General features: G+C 45.1%; 1 protein-coding gene across 3 annotated transcripts in view; it reads right to left on the bottom strand.

Annotated features, from left to right (window-relative positions):
* Positions 1 to 7,476: 7,476 nt before the first annotated feature.
* LUC7L (LUC7 like) overlaps positions 7,477 to 20,941 on the bottom strand; it is a 31,559-nt gene continuing 18,094 nt past the window's right edge. For 2 of the 3 annotated variants that reach the window (XM_070413397.1, XM_070413399.1), the window contains 5 exons: positions 15,755 to 15,931; positions 12,422 to 12,510; positions 9,207 to 9,236; positions 8,514 to 8,681; positions 7,477 to 7,825 (listed from right to left, as the gene is read on the bottom strand). In XM_070413397.1, the coding sequence (XP_070269498.1) occupies positions 7,696 to 7,825; positions 8,514 to 8,681; positions 9,207 to 9,236; positions 12,422 to 12,510; positions 15,755 to 15,931 (594 nt within the window). In that variant the 3' untranslated portion in view covers positions 7,477 to 7,695. Of the gene's footprint in view, positions 7,826 to 8,476; positions 8,682 to 9,206; positions 9,237 to 12,421; positions 12,511 to 15,754; positions 15,932 to 20,941 lie in introns of all 3 variants that reach the window. The other variant, XM_070413398.1, reaches the window with a different exon arrangement.

The raw sequence follows: 20,941 nt of genomic DNA, 5'->3' as shown, positions 1-20,941 counted from the left end.
CTGAGCCATGCCGGTTGGGCTATTAGCTTTGTTTTTAACATGACCTATTTATTTCTAAATTAACATAATTTAATTTTTAATAGTGGTTGTGTTTAACAATCAGCTCTCCGAATTCCTGAAAATTCAACATGAGATCATCTAAGCAGGCACTAGCACACCACGGGTCTTATCCTTTAAAACCAAAAAGTGCAAATTCTCTGAGCCTGCAATTCTTCTGGGAATTTTTCCTACAGAAAATAGTGGCACACGTATATGAAGATGTTATGTACAGGATGTTCTTCGCAGAACTGTTTATTGGAACAGAGAAATAATAGGAGAGAAGTTAAATAATTATGGTAGAATCACATAGCCTGTCAGAGAATGAGGTCAGTCTTTGGGCATAGACATGAACAATGCCAAGACATTTATATAACAGCATGCTACAGGCCAATGTGTAGAGTACAAATCAATTTTTATATTGATATAATGACAAGAAAACTTGAAAACAATACACACTCAATGTTGGCAGGAGTTTTCCACAAGCATGGGACTTTTTTGACAGGAGAGGAAAATTGTCAACCAACTTTATATAAACCCAGAAAAGGAAAGTGGTTGGGAGTATGAGTAATTTCTCATTTGTATGTATGTTTTTCATTTACTATAGTATACAAATTATAGTATACAAATAATTTGCAGAAACCTTGTCCTGAATATTTGTAGCTAAAATATTACACACAAACATACAAACATAATTTTTCCTTGGGGCATTTTTACAGAAGTGGAATTTCTGGGGTAATGCTATGTCCAATGCTATGGCTTTTTGATAATATTACCAAAATTGCCTTCCTTACAGTTTCATTAGCAGGAGGCTGGTGCCTGCATCCCCTCCTCTGTTCTCCATGTTTGGTAGCTTCCATTTGTTCGATCATTTGCGAAGGTAAGTATTGTCTCCATCTCTACTGCTCTGTGGGAATCGCCCATTTGTGCCCTTTGCCCACTTTGTACTGTTATTAAAGTAACCCATAGAAGCCCTTCTTCTATAGACCTGTAGAAGGCAGTCAATCCATTTTATACATTGAAATTACTGCCCATTTTTGGTTGTTTTTTTTTAAAATATATTTTTATTTATTTCAGAGAGGAAGGGAGAGCGGGAGAGAAAGATAGAAACATCAATGATGAGAGAGAATCATTGATCGGCTGCCTCCTGCACACCCCCTACTAGGGATCAAGCCCACAACCGGGGCATGTGCCCTTGACCGGAATTGAACCTGGGACCCTTCAGTCCACAGGCCGATGCTCTCTCCACTGAGCCAAAGAGTTAGGGCCATTTTTTCTTTTTTTTGATGTGTGTATAGGGGGTGGAGAACCTCCCTCCAGATACATCCAGCTCTTCCTTCAGGCCTCTGGGCCCTGTCACTGTTCCAAGGCTTTGCCTGATCTGAACTGCTATTTCCAACCTGGGGAAAGAAGCTACTGGATAACTGAAAATGCTGGATAAATGCTTTAAACCTTCTTAGAGACATCAAAGAGCAAATGAGATCTAAGGAATTTTCAGGCCAAAAACCAAGTAAAGGTGAGAAACCCAGAGAGGTGATCAAAGCATTGAAACTACTTGGGTCCTGACATGTTTGCCAAACTAGCAAACTTACAGTAAGCTGGGATTTTCTTCTTCATGGGCTCATGGGTTAAAAGCACCAACATAAGGTGATGTGACTCTTTCGCATAAAGCTAGGGCCCCAAAAAGCAGTGGACTACACCCACTGGACAATTCATTTTTCCCAAGCATGGGGGCTGGTAAAAAATAAAACCACATTGGTGTTCAGCAGAAAAAAGAACATAACTCACTGATAAATAGAAACCACATGCTGACACTTTCTGGCTTTGCAGTCCAAATTCGTATCACCTGAGTGATCCCCCACAAATTTCTCAGGCTGTGGATTTTATTTAAAACTAGAGGCCCGGTGCACAAAAATTCGTGCACTGGCGAGGGGGTCCCTCAGCCCAGCCTGCCCCCCTCTCACAATCTGGGAGCCCTCAGAGGATGTCCTACTGATGTCCTCTGTGGGAGGCGACCAGGCCCATCAGGGGAAGGTGCCACCCCCATCACCCTGCTGCTGCCACCACTACCACCACCCCCACCACCACAGTTGCCGGCCCTCGGCCCTTGCTTCTTAGCACTGGCCCTGACACTCACCCACTGGTGGATGGGGGGGCAATCTGGGGCCAGGCCGGCTGGGAGAGGGGCTGTGGGAGGTTGAGGCACAGCAGGTTGCACCCCGTCCAGCCTCTGCAGAGGTGTGGCACCAGGACCGAGCCCATGCCACTGCCTCTGTGGCTGCCTCTGCAGAAGGGGCAGCACTGTGACTGGGACGGCACAGCCCCCTCTCCCACTGCTTCTGCGGAAGGCCATGCCACCGCCTCTCCTGCGCCACCAGCCCTCGGCCCTCACAGCCGCTGTGACTTTATTTGGAAGGATGTCCAGAAGGACGTACAGAAGATGTCTGGTCTAATTAGCATATTACCCTTTTATTAGTATAGATGATCCTGGGCTTCTCTCGTAGATACCAGGCACCTGGCAAATAAATCTTCCCTTGATAAAGGCACTTAATTATAGGCTACAAAAGGCAACAAGCGTCAACTCACAGAGCACATGGAAATAAGGCACCATGTATGAAAGCCACAGACACACAAGTCCAGGTCAGCAGAACTGACCCACAAAAGTGTCAGGCACAGAAGATGTCAGACTAAATTACAAGTAAGCTTACTATGTATACAAGATTAGAGACAAGATTTTAAATACCTGCAGGGAGCCATAAAATATAAAAAATGACATAACACACTTGAAAAAAAACTTTTAGAAATGAAGAATATAGCCATCAAAAATTAAAACTCAATGGTTAGCCCCAATGGTTGAGCAGTGACCTATAAACCAAGAGGTCAGGGTTCGATTCCTGGTCAGAGCACATGCTCAGGTTGCTGGGGCTGTGGGCTCGATCCCCAGTAGGGGGCGTGCAGGAGACAACCGATCTATCTTATCATTGATGTTTCTCTCTCTATCCCTCTCCTTTCCTTTCTGAAATCAATAAGAAATGTGTTTTTTAAAAATTCAATATATGTTTAAGAGACAAAACATAGTTATAGAATTAGCAAACTTAAAAGTAGGTCAGAATATTATTTTATATGAATGGACTCATATAGTATGTGATCTTTTGTGCATAGATTCTTTCACTGAGCATGAAGTTTTCGAGGCTCATCCATGTTGTAACATATCAGCACATTCCTTTCCATGGCTGAGTATTATTCCATTGTATGGATAGACCACCTTTTGTTTATCCATTCATCAGTTGATGGACACTTGGGTTGCTTTCACCTTTTCACTATTATGAATAATGCTGCAACAAAAATATATAACAAGGCTTTGTGTGGACATTTTCATTCTCTTGGGTGTATGCCTCGGGATAGAACTGCTGGCTCATATGGTAACTGTTAACTGAGTTCACAAATGAAAAAATACATTTATAGTGTTTTTTACATTTACAGCAAAAATATAAATAAAATAATAATTTTATTGTTAAAAAAATAGGTCAGAATAGCCCAGCCGGTGTGGTTTAGCATCAACCTATGAAGCAGGTGGTCACGGTTCGATTCCCGGTCAGGGCACATGCCCGGGTTGTGGGCTGGGTCCCCTGTGTGGGGCATGAGGAGGTAGCCAATCAATGATTCTCTCTCATCATTGATGTTTCTCTCTCTCTCCCTCTACCTTACTCTTTGAAATCAATAAAAATATATATATATTTTTAAACATTTTTTTAAAAGGTCAGAATAAATTATCTAGACTGCAGCCCCTGTACATCTTTCAATTTTGTGTTCCTGGTGCCTTACTTGCCTCACCCAGTCCCGACTCTACTACAGAATGCACTTGAGGCAGAAAGAAATTGACCTAGGGAGAAGACTGAGATGTAAGAGAATGATTAACAAAGAAAGTGGTAACTACCTTGTGCTCTCTTCAGTAGGGAGAAGCTGGGCCCAACTGCGGGGGGAGGGGACAGATTGGTCTTAAGTCCCAGGCATGCTGGACCTTTGGGGGGCAGGGGAGGAGTGTCCCAGAGGAGAGACTTGAGACCTCAGGAAAATATAATACTGTGTTGTATTATACAGTATTATTATATATACAATACTGTATTCTACATTTAAAAGTTGCTGACAGTAGAGTTTAAAAGTTCTGATCACAGCCCAGCTGGTGTGGCTCCGTGGTAGAGCATCAACCTATGAACCAGGAGATCATGGTCCGATTCCTGGTCAGGGCACATGCCCAGGTTGCGGGCTTGATCCCCAGTGTGGTGCGTGCAGGAGACAGCCAATCAATGATTCTCTCTCATCATTGATGTTTCTCACTCTCTTCCTCTCCCTTCCTCTCTGAAACCAATAAAAAAAATTTTTAATAGATTTTATTGATTTTTTTACAGAGAGGAAGGGAGAGGGATAGAGAGTTAGAAATATCTATAAGAGAGAAACATCCACGAGCTGCCTCCTGCACACCCTCTACTGGGGATGTGCCTGCAACCAAGGTACATGCCCTTGACCGGAATCGAACCTGGGACTCTTCAGTCCACAGGCCGACGCTCTAGCCACTGAGCCAAACTGCTCAGGGCAATAAAAATATATTAAAAAAAAAAGTTCTGGCACAAGAAAAAAATTTTGTGACTGTGTGGTGATGGATGTTAACTAGGCTTATTGTGACATTTAGCAACTTAAAAGTGTCAAGTCATTATGTTGTACACCTAAAAATAGTTATTTATTGATTATATCTCAAAAATAAAAGGTGGCCCCGGTCACGGTGGGAGAAATCCCCTTACCACTGCTCCCCTCCTGGACTGTGAGGATGGCACAACCTCCTTGGGAGGGCAGCCCCGATGCTCAGTGTGGAAGTCAGGCAGGCAGGGAGACATGGGCAAAAGGACAAAAGCAGGAGGGAAGCTGGCAGATGCAGGGAAGGAAGGAGGGAAGAGCAACCTGTTTTAACAAATCCTCTAATAATTCAGACACTATCAAGTCTGAGAGCCATTCCATCTCCACAGATCCCAAACCCCACTGTGGCCACCATCCTCTTCCCAGGCGAGGCACTTACCCTGCATATCCCTTCCCCACTTGCTGAACTATGGCAGGGCCCCGCCTCCTCTAGGAAGCTCCCCCAGCTCCCAGACCCAAGTGCACCAGCTACTGAGCAGCCTGCTACCCGAGAGAGGATACCCACATTTCCACATGATGCCGTGAGGGTCCAGGACCTGCTGGTGAAAGCCAGGGAGGGTGCACCCCAAGGTCAGGCTCTGTTCTGCTCTGCTCTGGAGCCTATGAGCTCCCATGCAGGCTTCAGAGCCAGTAGTTTCTCCAGCCCTTCCTTCCTCAGATTGTAGCCTGAGCCTGGCCAGAGATCCCCAGTGTGAGTAGGGAGGGCAGCCCCAGAAGCCCTGCTTACCCTAGCTGCAGGGTCCCTTCCCCAGGACAGCCTGGGACCTCTATGCAGGGTTAGGAGACCCCACAACCCACAGTAGGTGTATGCAGGAGAGTCCCTAACTAGGGTAAACCTAAGGGGCCTGGAACCTACCATGACCCTGGAGGATCCGTATCTGTTGGCTTTGCCTACCCACTTCTCCTCAGGGTCTGCAATGGCCCTGACCTGCATCCCTGCTTCTTCTCTGCAAACAAGTAGTTCCCACATTTTTTAGAGTGAGGGGGCTCAAGGTGGAATGGGTCCCCTCTGGGCCAAGTCCCCTCATGGTACATGGGTGGCCTCCTCTTGGCACACTCTGTGCCATTCCCACGAAGCTTCCACCTGGGAACTCCTCTCTGCTGAGACCCAAGGTGAGCATTAGGGGTTGGAGCACCCTCATGCCTGTGCCATGTTGTGCATTGCCCCCATCAGTCTAACCTCTTCTGTGCCCACTCAGAGGGCAAGGCCACTGTTCGCTGCTCTCCTGGCACCCAAGAGCTTGGCGAGTGCTTGGAATCCATGAGGCTCAAGGGCTTGGGGTGTGCCAGGGGCAGGTGGGTGGGTACCTTCTGCACTAGGGTTGTAAGAGCTGGGCACAGTCTGGATCCCGTCCTCCCAGCACAAGGGCTCAGACCACCTGGTCCTGGATTAACTAGAGGCCAGGTGTGTACAGAGGAGTTGTAGCCCTCCAGGCCTTTCTAGCAGCTGTCTTGACCTCAGCCCCACCTGCCTTCTGGCTGGGACCTAAGGCCTACTCCTAAATCCAGGGACATCTGCCTTTTCAAAACCACCCCCCTCCACACACAACACGTGACTACACTTAATGCCATTCCTATGTAATTACAAATGCTCAAAACAGTAAAATTTACATATATTTAACTCTAATAAAAAGAAACCCTGTCCTGGCCAGTGTGGTTCAGTAGCTAGAGTGTCAGCCAGCACACTGGAGGGTCAAGGGTTTGATTTCTGGTCAAGGGTTACAGGTCCAATCCCTGCCTCTAGTTGGGGTGCCTGTGAGAGGCAACCAATCAATGTGTGTCTCACATAGATGTTCCTCCCTCTTTCTCTCCCTCATCCCTTCCACTCTCTCTAGAAATCAATGGGGGGAAAAAAATATTCTCACTCCTTGAGGATTAAAAAAAAAAAAAAGAGCCCTAGCTGGTGTGGCTCAGTGGATAGAGCATCAGCCTGTGGACCGAAGGGTCCTGGGTTTGATTCAAGTCAAGGGCACATGCCCGGGTTGCAGGCTTGATCCCCAGTACGGGGCGTGCAGCTGGAGCCCATCAATTAATTTCTCTCATCACTGATGTTTCTAACTCTCCCTCTCCCTTCCTCTCTGAAATCAGTAAAAATATATTTTAAAAAAAAAAAAAGAAAGAAACCCCACTCCTCCAGAGGATGAAGGAGGTGGGTGGTACTTCTACAGCCCTGCCCAGTCTCCTGTGTACCCCCTACCGACCCAAGTTGCCCGAGCTGGGATGTCTTCTGCCAGCTTCAGTCCAGCCCCTGCCTGTCACAGGCCAGGCTATACAACTGAGACAGGAACCCATTACTCCAGCTCTTATTCCCTCTGATTCTCCCCTCCCAGAACCACCCTTAACCCACTCAAGGCTTTCCACCACTTGTGTGCACTTCCCAACCCAAGAGGGCATGCAGAAGGCAGCCGATCAATGATTCTCTCTCATCACTGATGTTTCTCTCTTTCTCTCCCTCTCCCTTCTTCTCTGAAATCAATAAAAATATATTTAAAAAAAAAAAGAAAAAAATGTGGGCAGATGGAGTGCCTACCTCCTCCCTAGTGGAGCCTGTGGTCTGCACTGAGGGGTGGAGCCAGGCATATCTGGATCCAGGGGAGATGGGGGTGTCAGATGACCAAAGTCAAAGGGGAGTCCCAAAAGTAAGTTATAATTTCTGAAGATGAGCAAAGCTCACTGAGACAGTGCCCACTGTCACATGTGAAGGCCGAGGTGAAGGTTCTAGAACATACAGGGACAACAGAGACCCCATTGCAGCATTCAGGAGGCAGTCAGTCAGATTTATTTATTGCTACTCAACATAACCGCAGAACACAGGAGTAATTCTGTACATCTCTAGAAACTCACAGCTAGCTCCAAAACAATAGAAATTTTAAACTACAAAAGATGAGTTGTATTCAGCAAATATAAAGGGTAACTTCAGGCTGTGTCCAACATTGATCAGACTATTTACAGCGCCCAGGCATAGGTTCAGATCTCTCCAGCCTCCTTCTCCTCCGATGTCTTCCCATTGGAGCTTTCAAGCCTCCAGTCGGTGGCCCCACGCTCGCTCCGACCTCGCTCCCAGGACTCCTCCCTCGACGCCCGCTCTCTGGAGAACCTGGGAAATGGGAACCAGAGGCTCAGCAGAGGCTGTTGTCTCCCTCTGTCTCCTCAGATGCCCCTCGACACCACATCAAGGAAGGCCAAGACCCACCCCACCAAGGAAGGCTCCCCAGCACACCAGAGAGCAGTCAGGCCTGCCATCTCATGCCCAGCCCACAGCCACTAAAAAAGTGACATTTGAAAAGATTTCTAGTAGCAGCTATAATATAAACAGAGCAAAGGAAAATGCAACAAAAGGTCCACACTCGGAATATGACCCATTATGTAAAAACACAATGAAAAAAAAAGACTAAACCCAAGCATATACCGAAGTTGTAACAGTGGTTACCAGTGGTGTTTTCCCTTAGAAAAACCACAGCAGAGATAAGCAGGGCACAAGCCTCAGTGGTGGTGAGTTGGCAGCCCCTGCGTGTGACAGGCACCTGGTGGGGCCATGCTCATGTGTGACCACCCCCACAGCCCTCAGCTGTCCCATCCCTGAATCCATCTGCTGCGCTCAGCTTAGGGCTCCCAGGACTTTGGGTTCCATTCACCACTCCTCAAGGCCCCAATACTCAGTCCCACAGATGCCCAGCCAGTCTCCTGAGCAACAGGTATGGCTGACGGACCCCAGCAGACCCTGGGAACACAAAGAGAAAGGGCTCACTCCTGGTTGCAGCTACTGAAGAAGTCAGAGTAGTTACTTGTATTTCGCACTCCGGTCCCTGGAAGTCCGGCGGTGGCCCCGGCTGTGACTCCGGGAACGACTGCGGTGACGCCGGTGTCTGTCTCGGGACCGGGACCTGGAAGGCTTTCGTCGTTCTCTGGAGGTAGATCTTGACCGCCTCCGACGCCGGTCCCGGGAACGTGACCTGCAGTAGACCAGAGGCTCTGAAGGCTGTGGTGGCCCCACCCCAACGACCCTCCTCTCTCAGCACATTCAGCTTGCTGCTTTTCTGCTATCTCTCCTTTCCTCCCACAGACTTACAGCTTGGGTTCAAAACAGTGCCATCAGTTAATCTCTGGTCAGAAAGAATCATGACCAGACCCTTCCCACCTTCCTCTCTAAAATAAAGACGACGAAAAATGCATGTGGAAAAGAACATGTGACTGAGAACTCTTAAATGGATCTGTTTGTTTTTAATCCTCACCTGAGGATATTTTTCCATTTATTTTTAGAGAAATTGGAAGGGAGGGGGAGAGACAGAGAAACATCAACGTGAGAGAGACACATCAATTGGTTGCCCCACATATACCCCTAGTAGAATCCAGGATCAAGCCTGCAACTGAGGTACATGCCCTTGACCAAAATAGAACCCAGGACCCTTCAGTCCACAGGCCAATGCTCAATCGACTGAGCCAAACCGGCTAGGGATTAATTGGATCTGGAAACCTACCTCCTGCGATCTCTGGTTCTTGATCCAGACCTAAAATGAAGGGAGAAAAAAAATGAACATTTTCCCCAAAACAGCCCCATCCCTCCCATCTCAGGGGAGGAGTCCCAAACCCGTTATCTTCGAGAGGTTCACTTGTCCCCAGGCCTGTGGACCAAGCGTCAGTGCTCACAAAATGAAGGCCGCCTCCAACCCCCAGCTGCTAGCTGCTTTTGGCAAAAGGACAGGACCAAGCACCTCGAGTTCAACAACGGACTCTGTGAAGTCTTTTTAGTGGACACCAGCACAACAAAGCAGTCACCTAACAGAGACAGGGCTGAGTAGAAGCAAAAGTCACCATGACACCAAAGTTAAAGCAAAACCTCAAGTTCCAAACACAGGCTCACTGCCAGATGAGGTCCTTGGGTAACAGGATACCATCAGCAATTCAAAAAATGCACATAGTAATGAGACCTCATTTTACAGTGTCCACATCAAAAGTTCACAGGATTGCCACCAACATGGGCTGAGGAGGAAGTGACAAAACATGCTCTTATACTGTGTGGCTTGAGGTGATTTAATAAAGCCACTTGGAAAGCAATTTCTGTAACACCTACCAATATTTATTTATTAAATTCCTTTATGCCAGAAATTCTAAGGAATTTTTTAACACTCAAAACATATACAAAGATGATTTCTAGAATAATTGTTCAAAATAGTTTTATAAAAGCATAAAAATAGTCATCAAAAATTAAAATTGGCCCTAGCTGGTTTGGCTCAGTGTATAGAGCGTTGGCCTGTGGACTCAAAGGTCCTGGGTTCGATTCTGATCAAGGGCACATGCCCGTGTTGCGGACTCGATCCCCAGTGGTGTGTGTGTGTGTGTGTGTGTGTGTGTGCGCGCGTGTGCACACAGGAGACAGATCAATGATTCTCATTGTTGATGTTTCTAGCTCTCTCTCCCTCTCCCTTCCTCTCTGAAATCAATTTTTTTTAAAAATTAATTAAAAAAAAAAAAGACCAAAATGAACCCCCCCGCACCACCAGAAAAGGAAAGGGAACCCTCATATACTGTTAGTGGAAATGTAAATTAATGCAGCCACGATGGAAATTCCTTAAAGAATTAAAACTAGACCCACCAACGCCCCAGCAATTCCACTTCTAGGTAAAGTAGTCCCCCCTTTCCTTTCATTTTCTGCAGCTTCAGTTACCCACGGTCAACCTCAGTCTGAAAACATTAAAATTCCAGAAATAAAAAGTTTTAAATTGCACACCCTTCTGAGTAGCATGATGAAATCTTGCAGCATCCCACTCCGTTCTACAAATCATCCCTTTGTCAAGCATATCCATGCTGTATATATTACCTGCCTGATAAGTCACTTAGCAGCCATCTTGGTTATCAGAACAACTGGTGAAGTACCACATTGCTTGTGTTCAAGTCACCTTTATTCTACTTAATACTGACCACAAAGAACAGGAGTAATGATGCTGGCAAAGAGAAGCCGTAAAAGTATACATAGGAAAAAAAAAAAGCTTACTTAAGGTTCAGTACTATCTGCAGTTTCAAGCATCCAGGTTTAGGTATCTATCTCCTGCAGATAAGGGGAGGAACTACTGTATTTATTTCCAACCCCAACTAAGTGTCTACTGACAGATGAATAAAGAAAACTGATACGCCGAAACCGGTTTGGCTCAGTGGATAGAGCGTCTGCCTGCGGACTGAAGGGTCCCAGGTTCGATTCCGGTCAAGGGCATGTACCTGGGTTGCGGGCACATCCCCAGTGGGGGATGTGCAGGAGGCAGCTGATCGATGTTTCTCTCTCATCGATGTTTCTAGCTCTCTATCTCTCTCCCTTCCTCTCTGTAAAAAATCAATAAAATATATATTTAAAAAAAAAAAAAAAAAAGAAAACTGATACATACACAAGGGAATATTATTCAGCCACATAAAAGAAGGAAATCCTCCCATTTGTGACAACATGGATGGACCTTGAGGGCATTATGCTAAGTGAAACAGGTCAAACAAAGACAAATACTATATGATTTCACTTATATGTGGAGGCACGGGATGGGGAAGTGAATGAAAAGGGTGAAGGTGGGGGAAAAGAATACTGTTATGACACATCACTGTAAGGACACACCTGCTGTGGATGATCTCAGATATCAGCTGAGGGTCCCACAGGTGCCAGTGCACACAGACACAACCCACCCCACAGTGGTCACCTCTGTGTAAACAGGGACTTGCATGTTTTGCTTGTACATTTCTATTGCTTAAGTTTCTTTACAACCAGAATCTGTTAGGTAATTAATGGGAAAAATATAATAAATACTTATTTATCCTTTCATAGTTACACACAGAGGAAGTCCTTCAGGAAAACCCAGTTTTTGGACCTTTCAAGGACAATGAGCTGTGCCCAATAGGAGAGCACAGTTACTCCTGGCTCAGGTCTCTTCCCTGAACTCCAACCAGATTCAACATCTCTACCTAGATGCTTCTTACGCATCTTAAACTGAGTATGTCCAGAGTCAATTTATACTCCCTACATCCTCCTCACGCCAACACACAGCTCCTAGTCTTTCCTAGCTCCGTAGATGGTCACTCAAGGCCAGAACCATGACACCAGCTCCATTCCCCCCTTGCTTTCCTCACAACTTATTACCAAGAAATTTAATCAGCTCTATCCCCAGACCCTTCCCACCCTCACCTGATTCAAACTTCCACCTCCTCCTTCTGGGCTCTCCCAGCTGGCTCCTCACTATTCTTGCTGCTACTGCCCCTACCACCTGCATTTACTCACAAGGCAGCAGGTCCCAACCTCCTCCACTGGCCCCATTTCACTCAAGTCAATGCCAGAGGCTAAACAGCCCCAAGGACCTTCTTGCACAGCTAGGCACAGCAGCGTGACAACTGTTCCTGCCTGTCCTATTTGCCGAGCGCTACATCCACAGGAGTCCGGCTGTAGCAGGTTCCTCTCCCTCTTCTATGCTTTACTCTCGGGGGTGGGGGATGGAGGGTGGTATCTTACATCTTTCCAGTGCAGCTGAAGATAGCCCAGTCCAGTACTGCACTGCTGTGCACACACAGGTCTTTCTAGGCCAGCCAAGACCTTGCTCAACTGAACATGCTGCGAGTTTATTTTCTTTTAACTGCCTCTTAGGTACTTAGCAGACCTCAACTGTTATCAGCAACACTGCAATGAAAGTAGGGGTTTCCTTACTATGTGCTATCTCGGGCTCACCTCCTGCTCAGCCGCTCCTCCCGTTCCCTCTCTTCTCTCCTCCTCAAGCGATCTTGGTTTCTCTTCTCCTGTTTTTCAGCCACAGTTTTCTAAATAAATGAAAAATTGGAAAATGAGAGAAGAGAAAGTTACTAGAGTGTAAATATTGTTTAATAAAGCACAGTTATATGACCTCAGTATTGGTAATTTAAAAATCTAAGAGAAAGTCTTAAAAAACAGGAACATGGTCAATTTAAAAACTTCTTAAACAATGAAAAATGAAAAACTCATTTTAAAATGCTTTATCATCACACTAAAAAAATTGTAAACATATTTTTATTGATTTCAGAGAGGAAGAGAGAGGGAGAGATAGAAACATCAATGATGAGAGACAATCATTGATCGGCCACCTCCGGCATGCCCCCTACTGGGAATTGAGCCCACAACCTAGGCATGTGCCCTGACCAGTTATCAAACTAGGTTCTCCTGGTTCATAGGTCAACACTCAACCACTGAATCACACTGGCTGGACTATCATTACATTTTATAAATTCAGTGACATAGTGCATACCTTCTTTTTTTTTAATCCTCACCTAAGGAGTGAGGATATTTTTTCCATTGATTTTTAGAGTGGAAGGAAGGGGGGATGGTGTGAGGGAGGGAAGGAAAGAGAGAGAGAAACATGGATGTGCGATAGACACATTGACTGATTGCCTCTCACACTCGCACTGATCAACAGCAGGGATTGAACCTGCAAATCCAGGTACGTGCCCTTGACCAGGAATCAAACTGGCGACCCTTCAATGCCCAAGCTGACGCTCTAACCACTGACCTTGCCAGCCAGGGCGAGAAACTGCATAGTCTAAGAGAGATGTTGTACTTCTAAGTCACAGAAAATTTATCATATTGCTTTAAATCAATTCATAAAGTTAGTTTTCTATCCAAAGGAGCGCCACCAACTTTCCGGTAAAAGAGAACACAGGTATCAGGCCAAATACATCTTGTTACTGGGAGCCTAGCTCCTGCTGTTGAGGAGCAGCCAGTCTTCAGGTGCCTTTAGACCTGGCCTCACAGAGAAGCGAGCAGGGGAAGTGGACCATGAACCTCCAATCTTAACACATGGCTCATCAGGCTTGATTGTGAACCCAACAGAAAAGAAAATGCAACGGGCTGGAGGAGGCCTTGAGAAACTTGCACTACTGGAACACAATCAACACAGCTTAGTGCAAAGCAGCATTATGTTCAATCTGCACATCCCCCAACCCAATGTTTTTCAAACCCTTCAATGGCCTGATCTCTTTGCTCAGTAAAATGAAGTCCTGAAGGGAAGCCCGAGCCAATGGCAGTCACCAGTCTTCTCATACCCATGAAGGCATGAAGGATGATCTTAAATCTCAGTGTGGACTGGAATCAGGCCAGGTCCCCAGGAAGAGAAGGCACAGCAAGGTCTGAGAGAGAGGCTAGCTTTCCTCCCTGAAGCACTCTCCAGCTATGAGAACCTTCCTGTCTGGCACCTGCAGCTCTACACCTGGGACTCCAACCACTTGCACCTGGAGCAGGCACACACAATGGACAGGTTAATATTAATAATATAGATAGAAGTCTCAGCACCTCTGCTTCCATGCGCACTTCCTAAAAAAATCTGACCGTGAACAGACCTGTAGGCTGGCATCATTTCCTTTCCAAACTCTTCCCACTCCCTAGAAAAAGATCTTTCCCCACCCGACAAATAAGGCCTTAGTCTTCTTATACCCCCGCATTTACTTCAGTGTGTGGCTCTGAGATGTGAACACCTCTGGGACCACTGTGAAGCCATCTCTGGTTAGAGCATAGAACTCCCACCCTCTTTATCATTTAGAGCTACCCTTCCAAATACATTTTCTGTTGTTAGTTTAATAGCTATTTAACAAAATATGTAATACACTTGTGTTGTTTTGGTCAACTATATACTACTCATCACTGTAAAGATAAAACATACTTTCTAATCAACTGAGTAATTAAGTTCTTAAGGTTTTAGGGGAAAATATTTTAATACATTCACCTTTCTGATGTAGATATGTGTTACAGAAATGAAAAGCTTTCAGGACAAAATTATGGAGTGATATGGCATGGAACTACAATTTAAAGGAGAAATGGGCCCTCGCTGGTTTTGCTCGGTGGATAGAGTGTTGGCCCTCGAACTGAAGGGTCCCAGATTCGATTCCGGTCAAGAGCACATGCCTCGGTTGCAGCCTGAATCTCTGAATCTCTGGGGCCGGTGCTCATGTAGGAGGCAATCAATGTGTCTCTCTCATGTCGATGTTTCTCTCTGTCTCTCCACCTCCCTTCAACTCTCTCTAAAAATCAATGGAAAAATATCCTCAGGTGAGGATTAACAACAACAAAAAAGAAAGAGAGAGAAATGGAACGTGACATTTCCAAATGCTAAGGAGATTTTTTAAATGGGGACAAACACAAAATTGTTATTTATGTTCTACTGGCTACATATATTTTTACAACTCTGATACCCATAAACTTATAAAGTAAAAATTCTGACTTAAAAACATGTGACAAAGCGTATTAATTTTCAAAATCCTACTGGGAGCAAAGGAGTAAAATGTGTCAAGACCAGTGGCTGAGAACATCCTCACTGCCACCCCAGCTCCGTAGCCCAGTGCCGAGATCACACATCACCTACTGGGGACCCCTCTTTCGATGCAGAGTTCTGCTACCCACTGCTCCTTCCTGAGAGGCACACAAGGGTCTCAGTCTTATCAGTGTCCTATAGTTAGGTGCCACATGTCTGTCCTTCCACCAGATTTCAGGTGTCTAGAGGGAAGGCCTACCTATTTCCCAGCATCCCACCTTTAACACAGTACACAGCAGGGAAGACTCCTGTCAGTTTGGAGAACAATAACTCTAAGTATCTGAAACATGTTCACCCTTTCTTCTTAGTGTTCTGTACTCAAGATGTCAAATGTTTTACAGTCTAACCCAGGAAAACAACTACCTTCTCAGCCAAAGTTGGTTCAGGGCAAGGGCCAGGATGTGTCGTCTCCCATCTAGCCTAACCATTCTTCATGCATTGCCTCTGTCCAAAGAGAAAAACTAGAGGCTGCTGGTTTTTCCCCATCTCCTAACAGAAGTTATTTCGGAGATGTGCAAGAGGTGTCCATATCCTGCACTGGACTCTGCCATTATCCTTATAAAAAGGGAATGCAGACTAAATCAATGTCCAAGGCCCCTTAGGTCTCTTGTGTGAGTAAGTGATGAATCGAGCATTTATTTCACTATAAAATTCAAGGCACATTCTTAGGATAAAAACAAAAGTTTTCTAGAAGGAAATAAATGCGAAAAGATCACAAGACTTCTTACCCTCAACTGATCAAGCTTCTCTCGGATCTGAATGAACCCCAAGTGCAATTTGCCCCCAAAGTGGTCTGCAAGACGACGGTCATTGTCATGGAGACCTAGGTAGGCTGAGCAGACTTCACAGACACGCAACTTCTGCTGTTGAAAACTGGATGCAGGCATAGAATTTCTGTATTCTTCCTGGAAAAAGAGAATGGAGTGATGAAAATGCCACCAAATAGTCAACCCCTAAAATGGAAATATTTGAAGGGACTATAGAAGTGAGTTATAAATAAATAAGAATTTGATCATTTCAAAGTTTCAGATATTTTTAACCAATTTAACTTCATCATTTATTTAAGAAATGAACCAACAGCCCTGGCCAGTTCAGTTGGTTAGAGGGTTGTCCTGATAGGCCAAGGTTGCAGGTTCGATCCCAGGTCAGGGCATATATAAAAATCAACCAGTGAAGGCATAAATAAATGAAAAGGATCGATTTTCTTTCTCTCTCTAAAAATCAATTAAAAAAAATTTTTTTTGAAAGAATCAAAAAGCCATGATTTTAAAACAAGGAAAATTCAAAACATTCAGACCAGCAGGATGCTGCTTATTCACAGAGGAAATAGTGAAGGCAGGTCTTTAGGCACTGCGGGAAGTGAAGACCAGAGAAGCAAGATAGGAGAATCTTCAGCAAGGTCCTTCAAAAAATAAACCAAATGAACAAGCACAAAAAAACTCGAGCACCATCCACAGAATTTGTGTCCCAATGTCTAGGAAGCTATATCCCAATGCAGCGCCAAAAGATAAAATTTGGAAGGACAAATATATTAGACACTCTCTTCAAAGAAGAAAGTATGCACAACAAAACCAGTTCCCTCCTGCAGCCACTACAGTCTGAGTCTAATCACAAGAAGTAACTCACTCAGGCTCAAAATATATAAGACACGAAAAAAAATGAAACATGACATGGAAACTGCTGCTTGTGCCCAAGTTAGAATGCTCCTTCAAAATCCAGGTTTAAGATATGCATTACAATAGTCACTTATCCTTAAAGGGAGCCCTGATTGTAAGTAATCTATTAATCCACACATTCAAAACATTTCCAAGGAAAGGCAAATTAAGATAAGATACATCACTCTCACTAAACTGGCAAAGATACAGAAAAACAGGCACTCTCATACTACATTACTGATAGGAGGAGCCTGAGTTGGTACAACTAATGTGCAGTGCACTTTAGTGATCTATCTAGTGGAAGTGAGACATATACATGCTTTTACCAGAAACTCTCCTTCCAAATCTATGTCCTAGAAGACTCTCACATGCACTAGTAGACAGGATCAAAAACACTCGCTATATAACTGTTTGTAAAGATGAGAAATCCCCAATAACCTACAAATCGGCAAATGGACAGTCATCCTATCCTATCTATCCTATCCTATATAATAAAAGGCTAATATATTAATCAACCAAATGACAGAACGACTGGTCACTATGACGTGCACTGACCACCAGGGGGCAGTGAGGATATTTTTCTGGCTCCACTCAGCCAGAAGGCCGGCTCACAGCTGGCGAGTGCGGTGGCAGTGGTGGGAGTCAGACATCTCCAAGGGCTCCCGGACTGCAAGAGGGCAAAGGCCAGCCTGAGGAAACCCCACCCCCCACCTCAAGTGCACATATTTCGTGCACCAGGCCTCTAGTAGGTTCATAAAATGGAATCCTACAGCAATAAGCTAAAACAAATCTATAGGCAGCAACATGGAGAGATCTCATAAAAAATGCTGAGTAAACAATGTAAGTGAGTAAAAGACATGGAGAGTGTGGACAGAATTTATGTAGGACTTTTTAAAAAATTTAATGTTATTTTTATTGACTTCAGAGAGAAAGGGAGGAGAGGGAGACAGAAACATCAATGATGTTCTGTATCTTGATTATTATTGTCAGTATTCTTTCTGTGATATTGTGCTAGAGTTTTACAACATCGGGGGAAACGGATAAAGGGTACACAGGATCTCTGTACTCTCTCCTGCACACCCCATACTGGAAATTAAGCCCACAACCTGGGCATGTGCCAACCTGGAATCAACCATGACCTCCTGATTCATAAGTCCACGGTCAACCACTAAGCCACACCAGTGGGACATGTAGGACTTTTCTTAATGCACAAAGTACGTCCCCCTCACACACAAGCATAGTGTTTATGGGTATACACGTGTAATAAAGTATAAAGACAGAACTGAAGATTATGCTACATGTACACTAATGCCTGCCTCTGGAAAGGGAGGAAAATTGGGACTAGGGAGGAGAGGAAACACAGAGAACTGAATTTCCATTATAATGCACTACACACTTTTAAGTAAAAACAAAACCAAAAAAAAATCTTAAGCAAAAATTAAAAACATGTTGGTTATACAAATATTTATGATATTGTTTCCCCTTCTGTAGTTTTGTAACTTTGAGTGCCACTCTGTAATATCTCTCAAGATAAATTCTAATTATGCTGACTGAAAAGCCGATTCTGCCCTGGCCAGTGTAACTCAGTTGGAAGGTCGCCAGTTTGATTCCCGGTCAGGGCACATGCTCAGGGTGTGGGTTCAATCCCTGGTTGATGTGTTTCTCTCACTCCCTCCCTTCCTCTCTCTAAAATCAATTTTAAAAAAACATTATGGCCCTAGCTGGTTTGGCTCAATGGATGGAGCATCGACCTGCGGACTGAAGGGTCCCAGGTTCGATTCCGGCCAAGGGCTTGGGTTGCAGGCTTGATCCCCAGTAAGGGGCGTGCAGGAAACAGCCAATCAATGATTCTCTCTCATCATTGATGTTTCTATCTCTCTTCCGTCTTCTCTAAAATCAATAAAATATATATATATATATATATATATATATATATATATGTATGTATGTATGTATATATTAAAAAAACATTTTAAGGAAAAAAAGCTGATCCCAAAGGTTACATACTTTATGATTCAATTTATACAACATTCTTGAAATGACCAAATAAAGACATGGAGGACAGATTGGTGGTTGCCAGAGATTAGAGAAGTAGGTGTGGCTATAAAGGGCAACAGGGGGGGAATCTGTGGTAATGGATGTTCTGTATCTTTTTTTAAAAATATATATTTTATTGATTTCAGAGAGGAAGGGAGAGAGAGAAACACCAAAGATGAGAGAGAATAAATAATCGGCTGCCTACTGCACGCCCCACACTGGGGATGGAGCCCACAACCTTAGCGTGTGCCCTTGACCAGGAATCGAACCTGGACCTCCTGGTTCATAGGCCGACCCTCAACCAACTGAGCCACATTGGCCACACTGGATGTTCTGTATCTTTTTTTTTTTTTGTAACATATCCTTATTGATTTCAGAGAGGAAGGGAGAGGGAGAGAGAGATAGAAACATCAATGATGAGAGAATCATTGATTGGCTGCCTTCTGTACACCGTCTATTGGGGATCAAGCTCGAAACCCAGGCCATGTGCCCTTGACTGGACTCAAACCCGGGACTCTTCAGTCCACAGGCTGAAGCTCTATCCACAGAGCCAAATCAGCTAGGGCTGGATGTTCTGTACCTTGATTGTTATTAATGTCAGTATCCTTTCTGTGATATTGTGCTAGAGTTTTACAACATTGGGGAAAACAGGTAAAGAGTACACAGGATCTCTGTACTCTCTTAAGCTTGCTACTAAGAGCAGAAAGGATCCCACATGTGCCACACCACCACAGAGACCAGCACTCCCGAGCCTTCCCACACACCATCTGTCTTGCCTGGTGGTTTTAAGTGGTGCTGCCTCTTGACAGTACTCACAGTGATGGCGACAGGGACCAGCAGCAGGAGCAAGGGTGCTAGCAGTCCTGGGCATGAACAGCCATGTGTCCCATATCCTGGTCCCGTCCCAGCTGTCCACAGACATCCATGTGGTGAACGCCACATCTACAATTACCTTAGCCCATGTGTAAATCTTTGAGCCATCACAGGCTTTGGTGTCTGCTTGGTTCTTTGAAGCAGGAAGAGCTGGCCTTCAGTGTGTGGTAAGAGGCCACGGAGGGTCTCTCCTAACTCTCTGGTCTTCCTGGTACAGCTGAGCTATCAGCAGCAACTCAGGGAGCCTAACTCTGTACTACGTATAAACACAAATTTCCCATTTAAGTATACAGAGATTTAGTTCCTATAAAGGACTAAAATGAACATACGACCCTTTGGTGCTTGGGCCAATGCTCTAATCACTGAGCACAGGGGCCAGGGCTCATTTATCTTTTAGTGTGATCAATCTAAGCAATTATATACAAAAACATCAGATATGTATTGCGAATTCTTTTGTCTCTCTTTTACGTTCAAGAACGGATTATATTACCTACGAATATCACTGAAGGGGATGTTGGTGACAGGTGCATGAAGCATTATCACAGCACCACCTTCCAACAAACACTGCTGACCTCAATTCCAGCCTGTGCTGCTGGGGCACCATGGAAAGGTGTTCTGACAGCCCCATCACGAGTAACCCCATTGCTCTGTCTCTTCAATGTGTCACTCCTTCAGCAAGCACTGCTCTAACACCCATGACCCTTGGCACCATCCTATTACGTATACCATGCTGAGCCAGAGGTAGTGACAACCAAAACCAGACCTACACCGAGGCACCTATATGCCATCTCCTCATCTCTACCTGGCCCTCCTGCCCCCCACCACTTTGATAAACTTCTCAGTCTGTGGATCTCAGCCAAGTGGCCTTCAGGATTAACTTACCCTACCTGGAGACCCCATACAACCCAAAGTCACTCTCAAATTCAGACCCCATTTCTTCTTAATCTATCTTACCCAACTGTTCACATTCTCTTCTGTCTGCGCCCCCACCCATTCTCCAGTGCCATCTCCCTCATTGGAGGGCCTCTTCCAGCTTGCTCACAACTAAAAAAGTGCCTGGCACTGAGCTGAAGCTTGGTGAGCACACCCTGTCTCACTCTGGCTCTACCATTCTCAAGCCACTTCCAACTGTAGTGGTGAGGATTCAAGAACAAGGTCTCCAACAGATAAAATAATCTAGTAAGAAAACTGTTATCAGTGAAAAAAACACTGAGCCCTTGATCTGTTCCGCTACCACACTGCCAGTGTGTCCTGGCCTGGCACCCAGGCCGCTACCACTTGTATGCTACCCCAACCTGCACAGGCTCTCTCTACCGAAGATGCAGCATCAAAGGTTTCATTCTTTACAGC

The sequence above is a fragment of the Myotis yumanensis genome, unplaced genomic scaffold, assembly GCF_028538775.1.
Source record: "Myotis yumanensis isolate MYYU_CA2020_CCGP unplaced genomic scaffold, mMyoYum1.0.hap1 SCAF_4, whole genome shotgun sequence".
Lineage (NCBI taxonomy): Eukaryota > Metazoa > Chordata > Mammalia > Chiroptera > Vespertilionidae > Myotis > Myotis yumanensis.
Note: the sequence above shows the minus strand (reverse complement) of the source record. Positions and strands in the feature narration are given on the sequence as shown.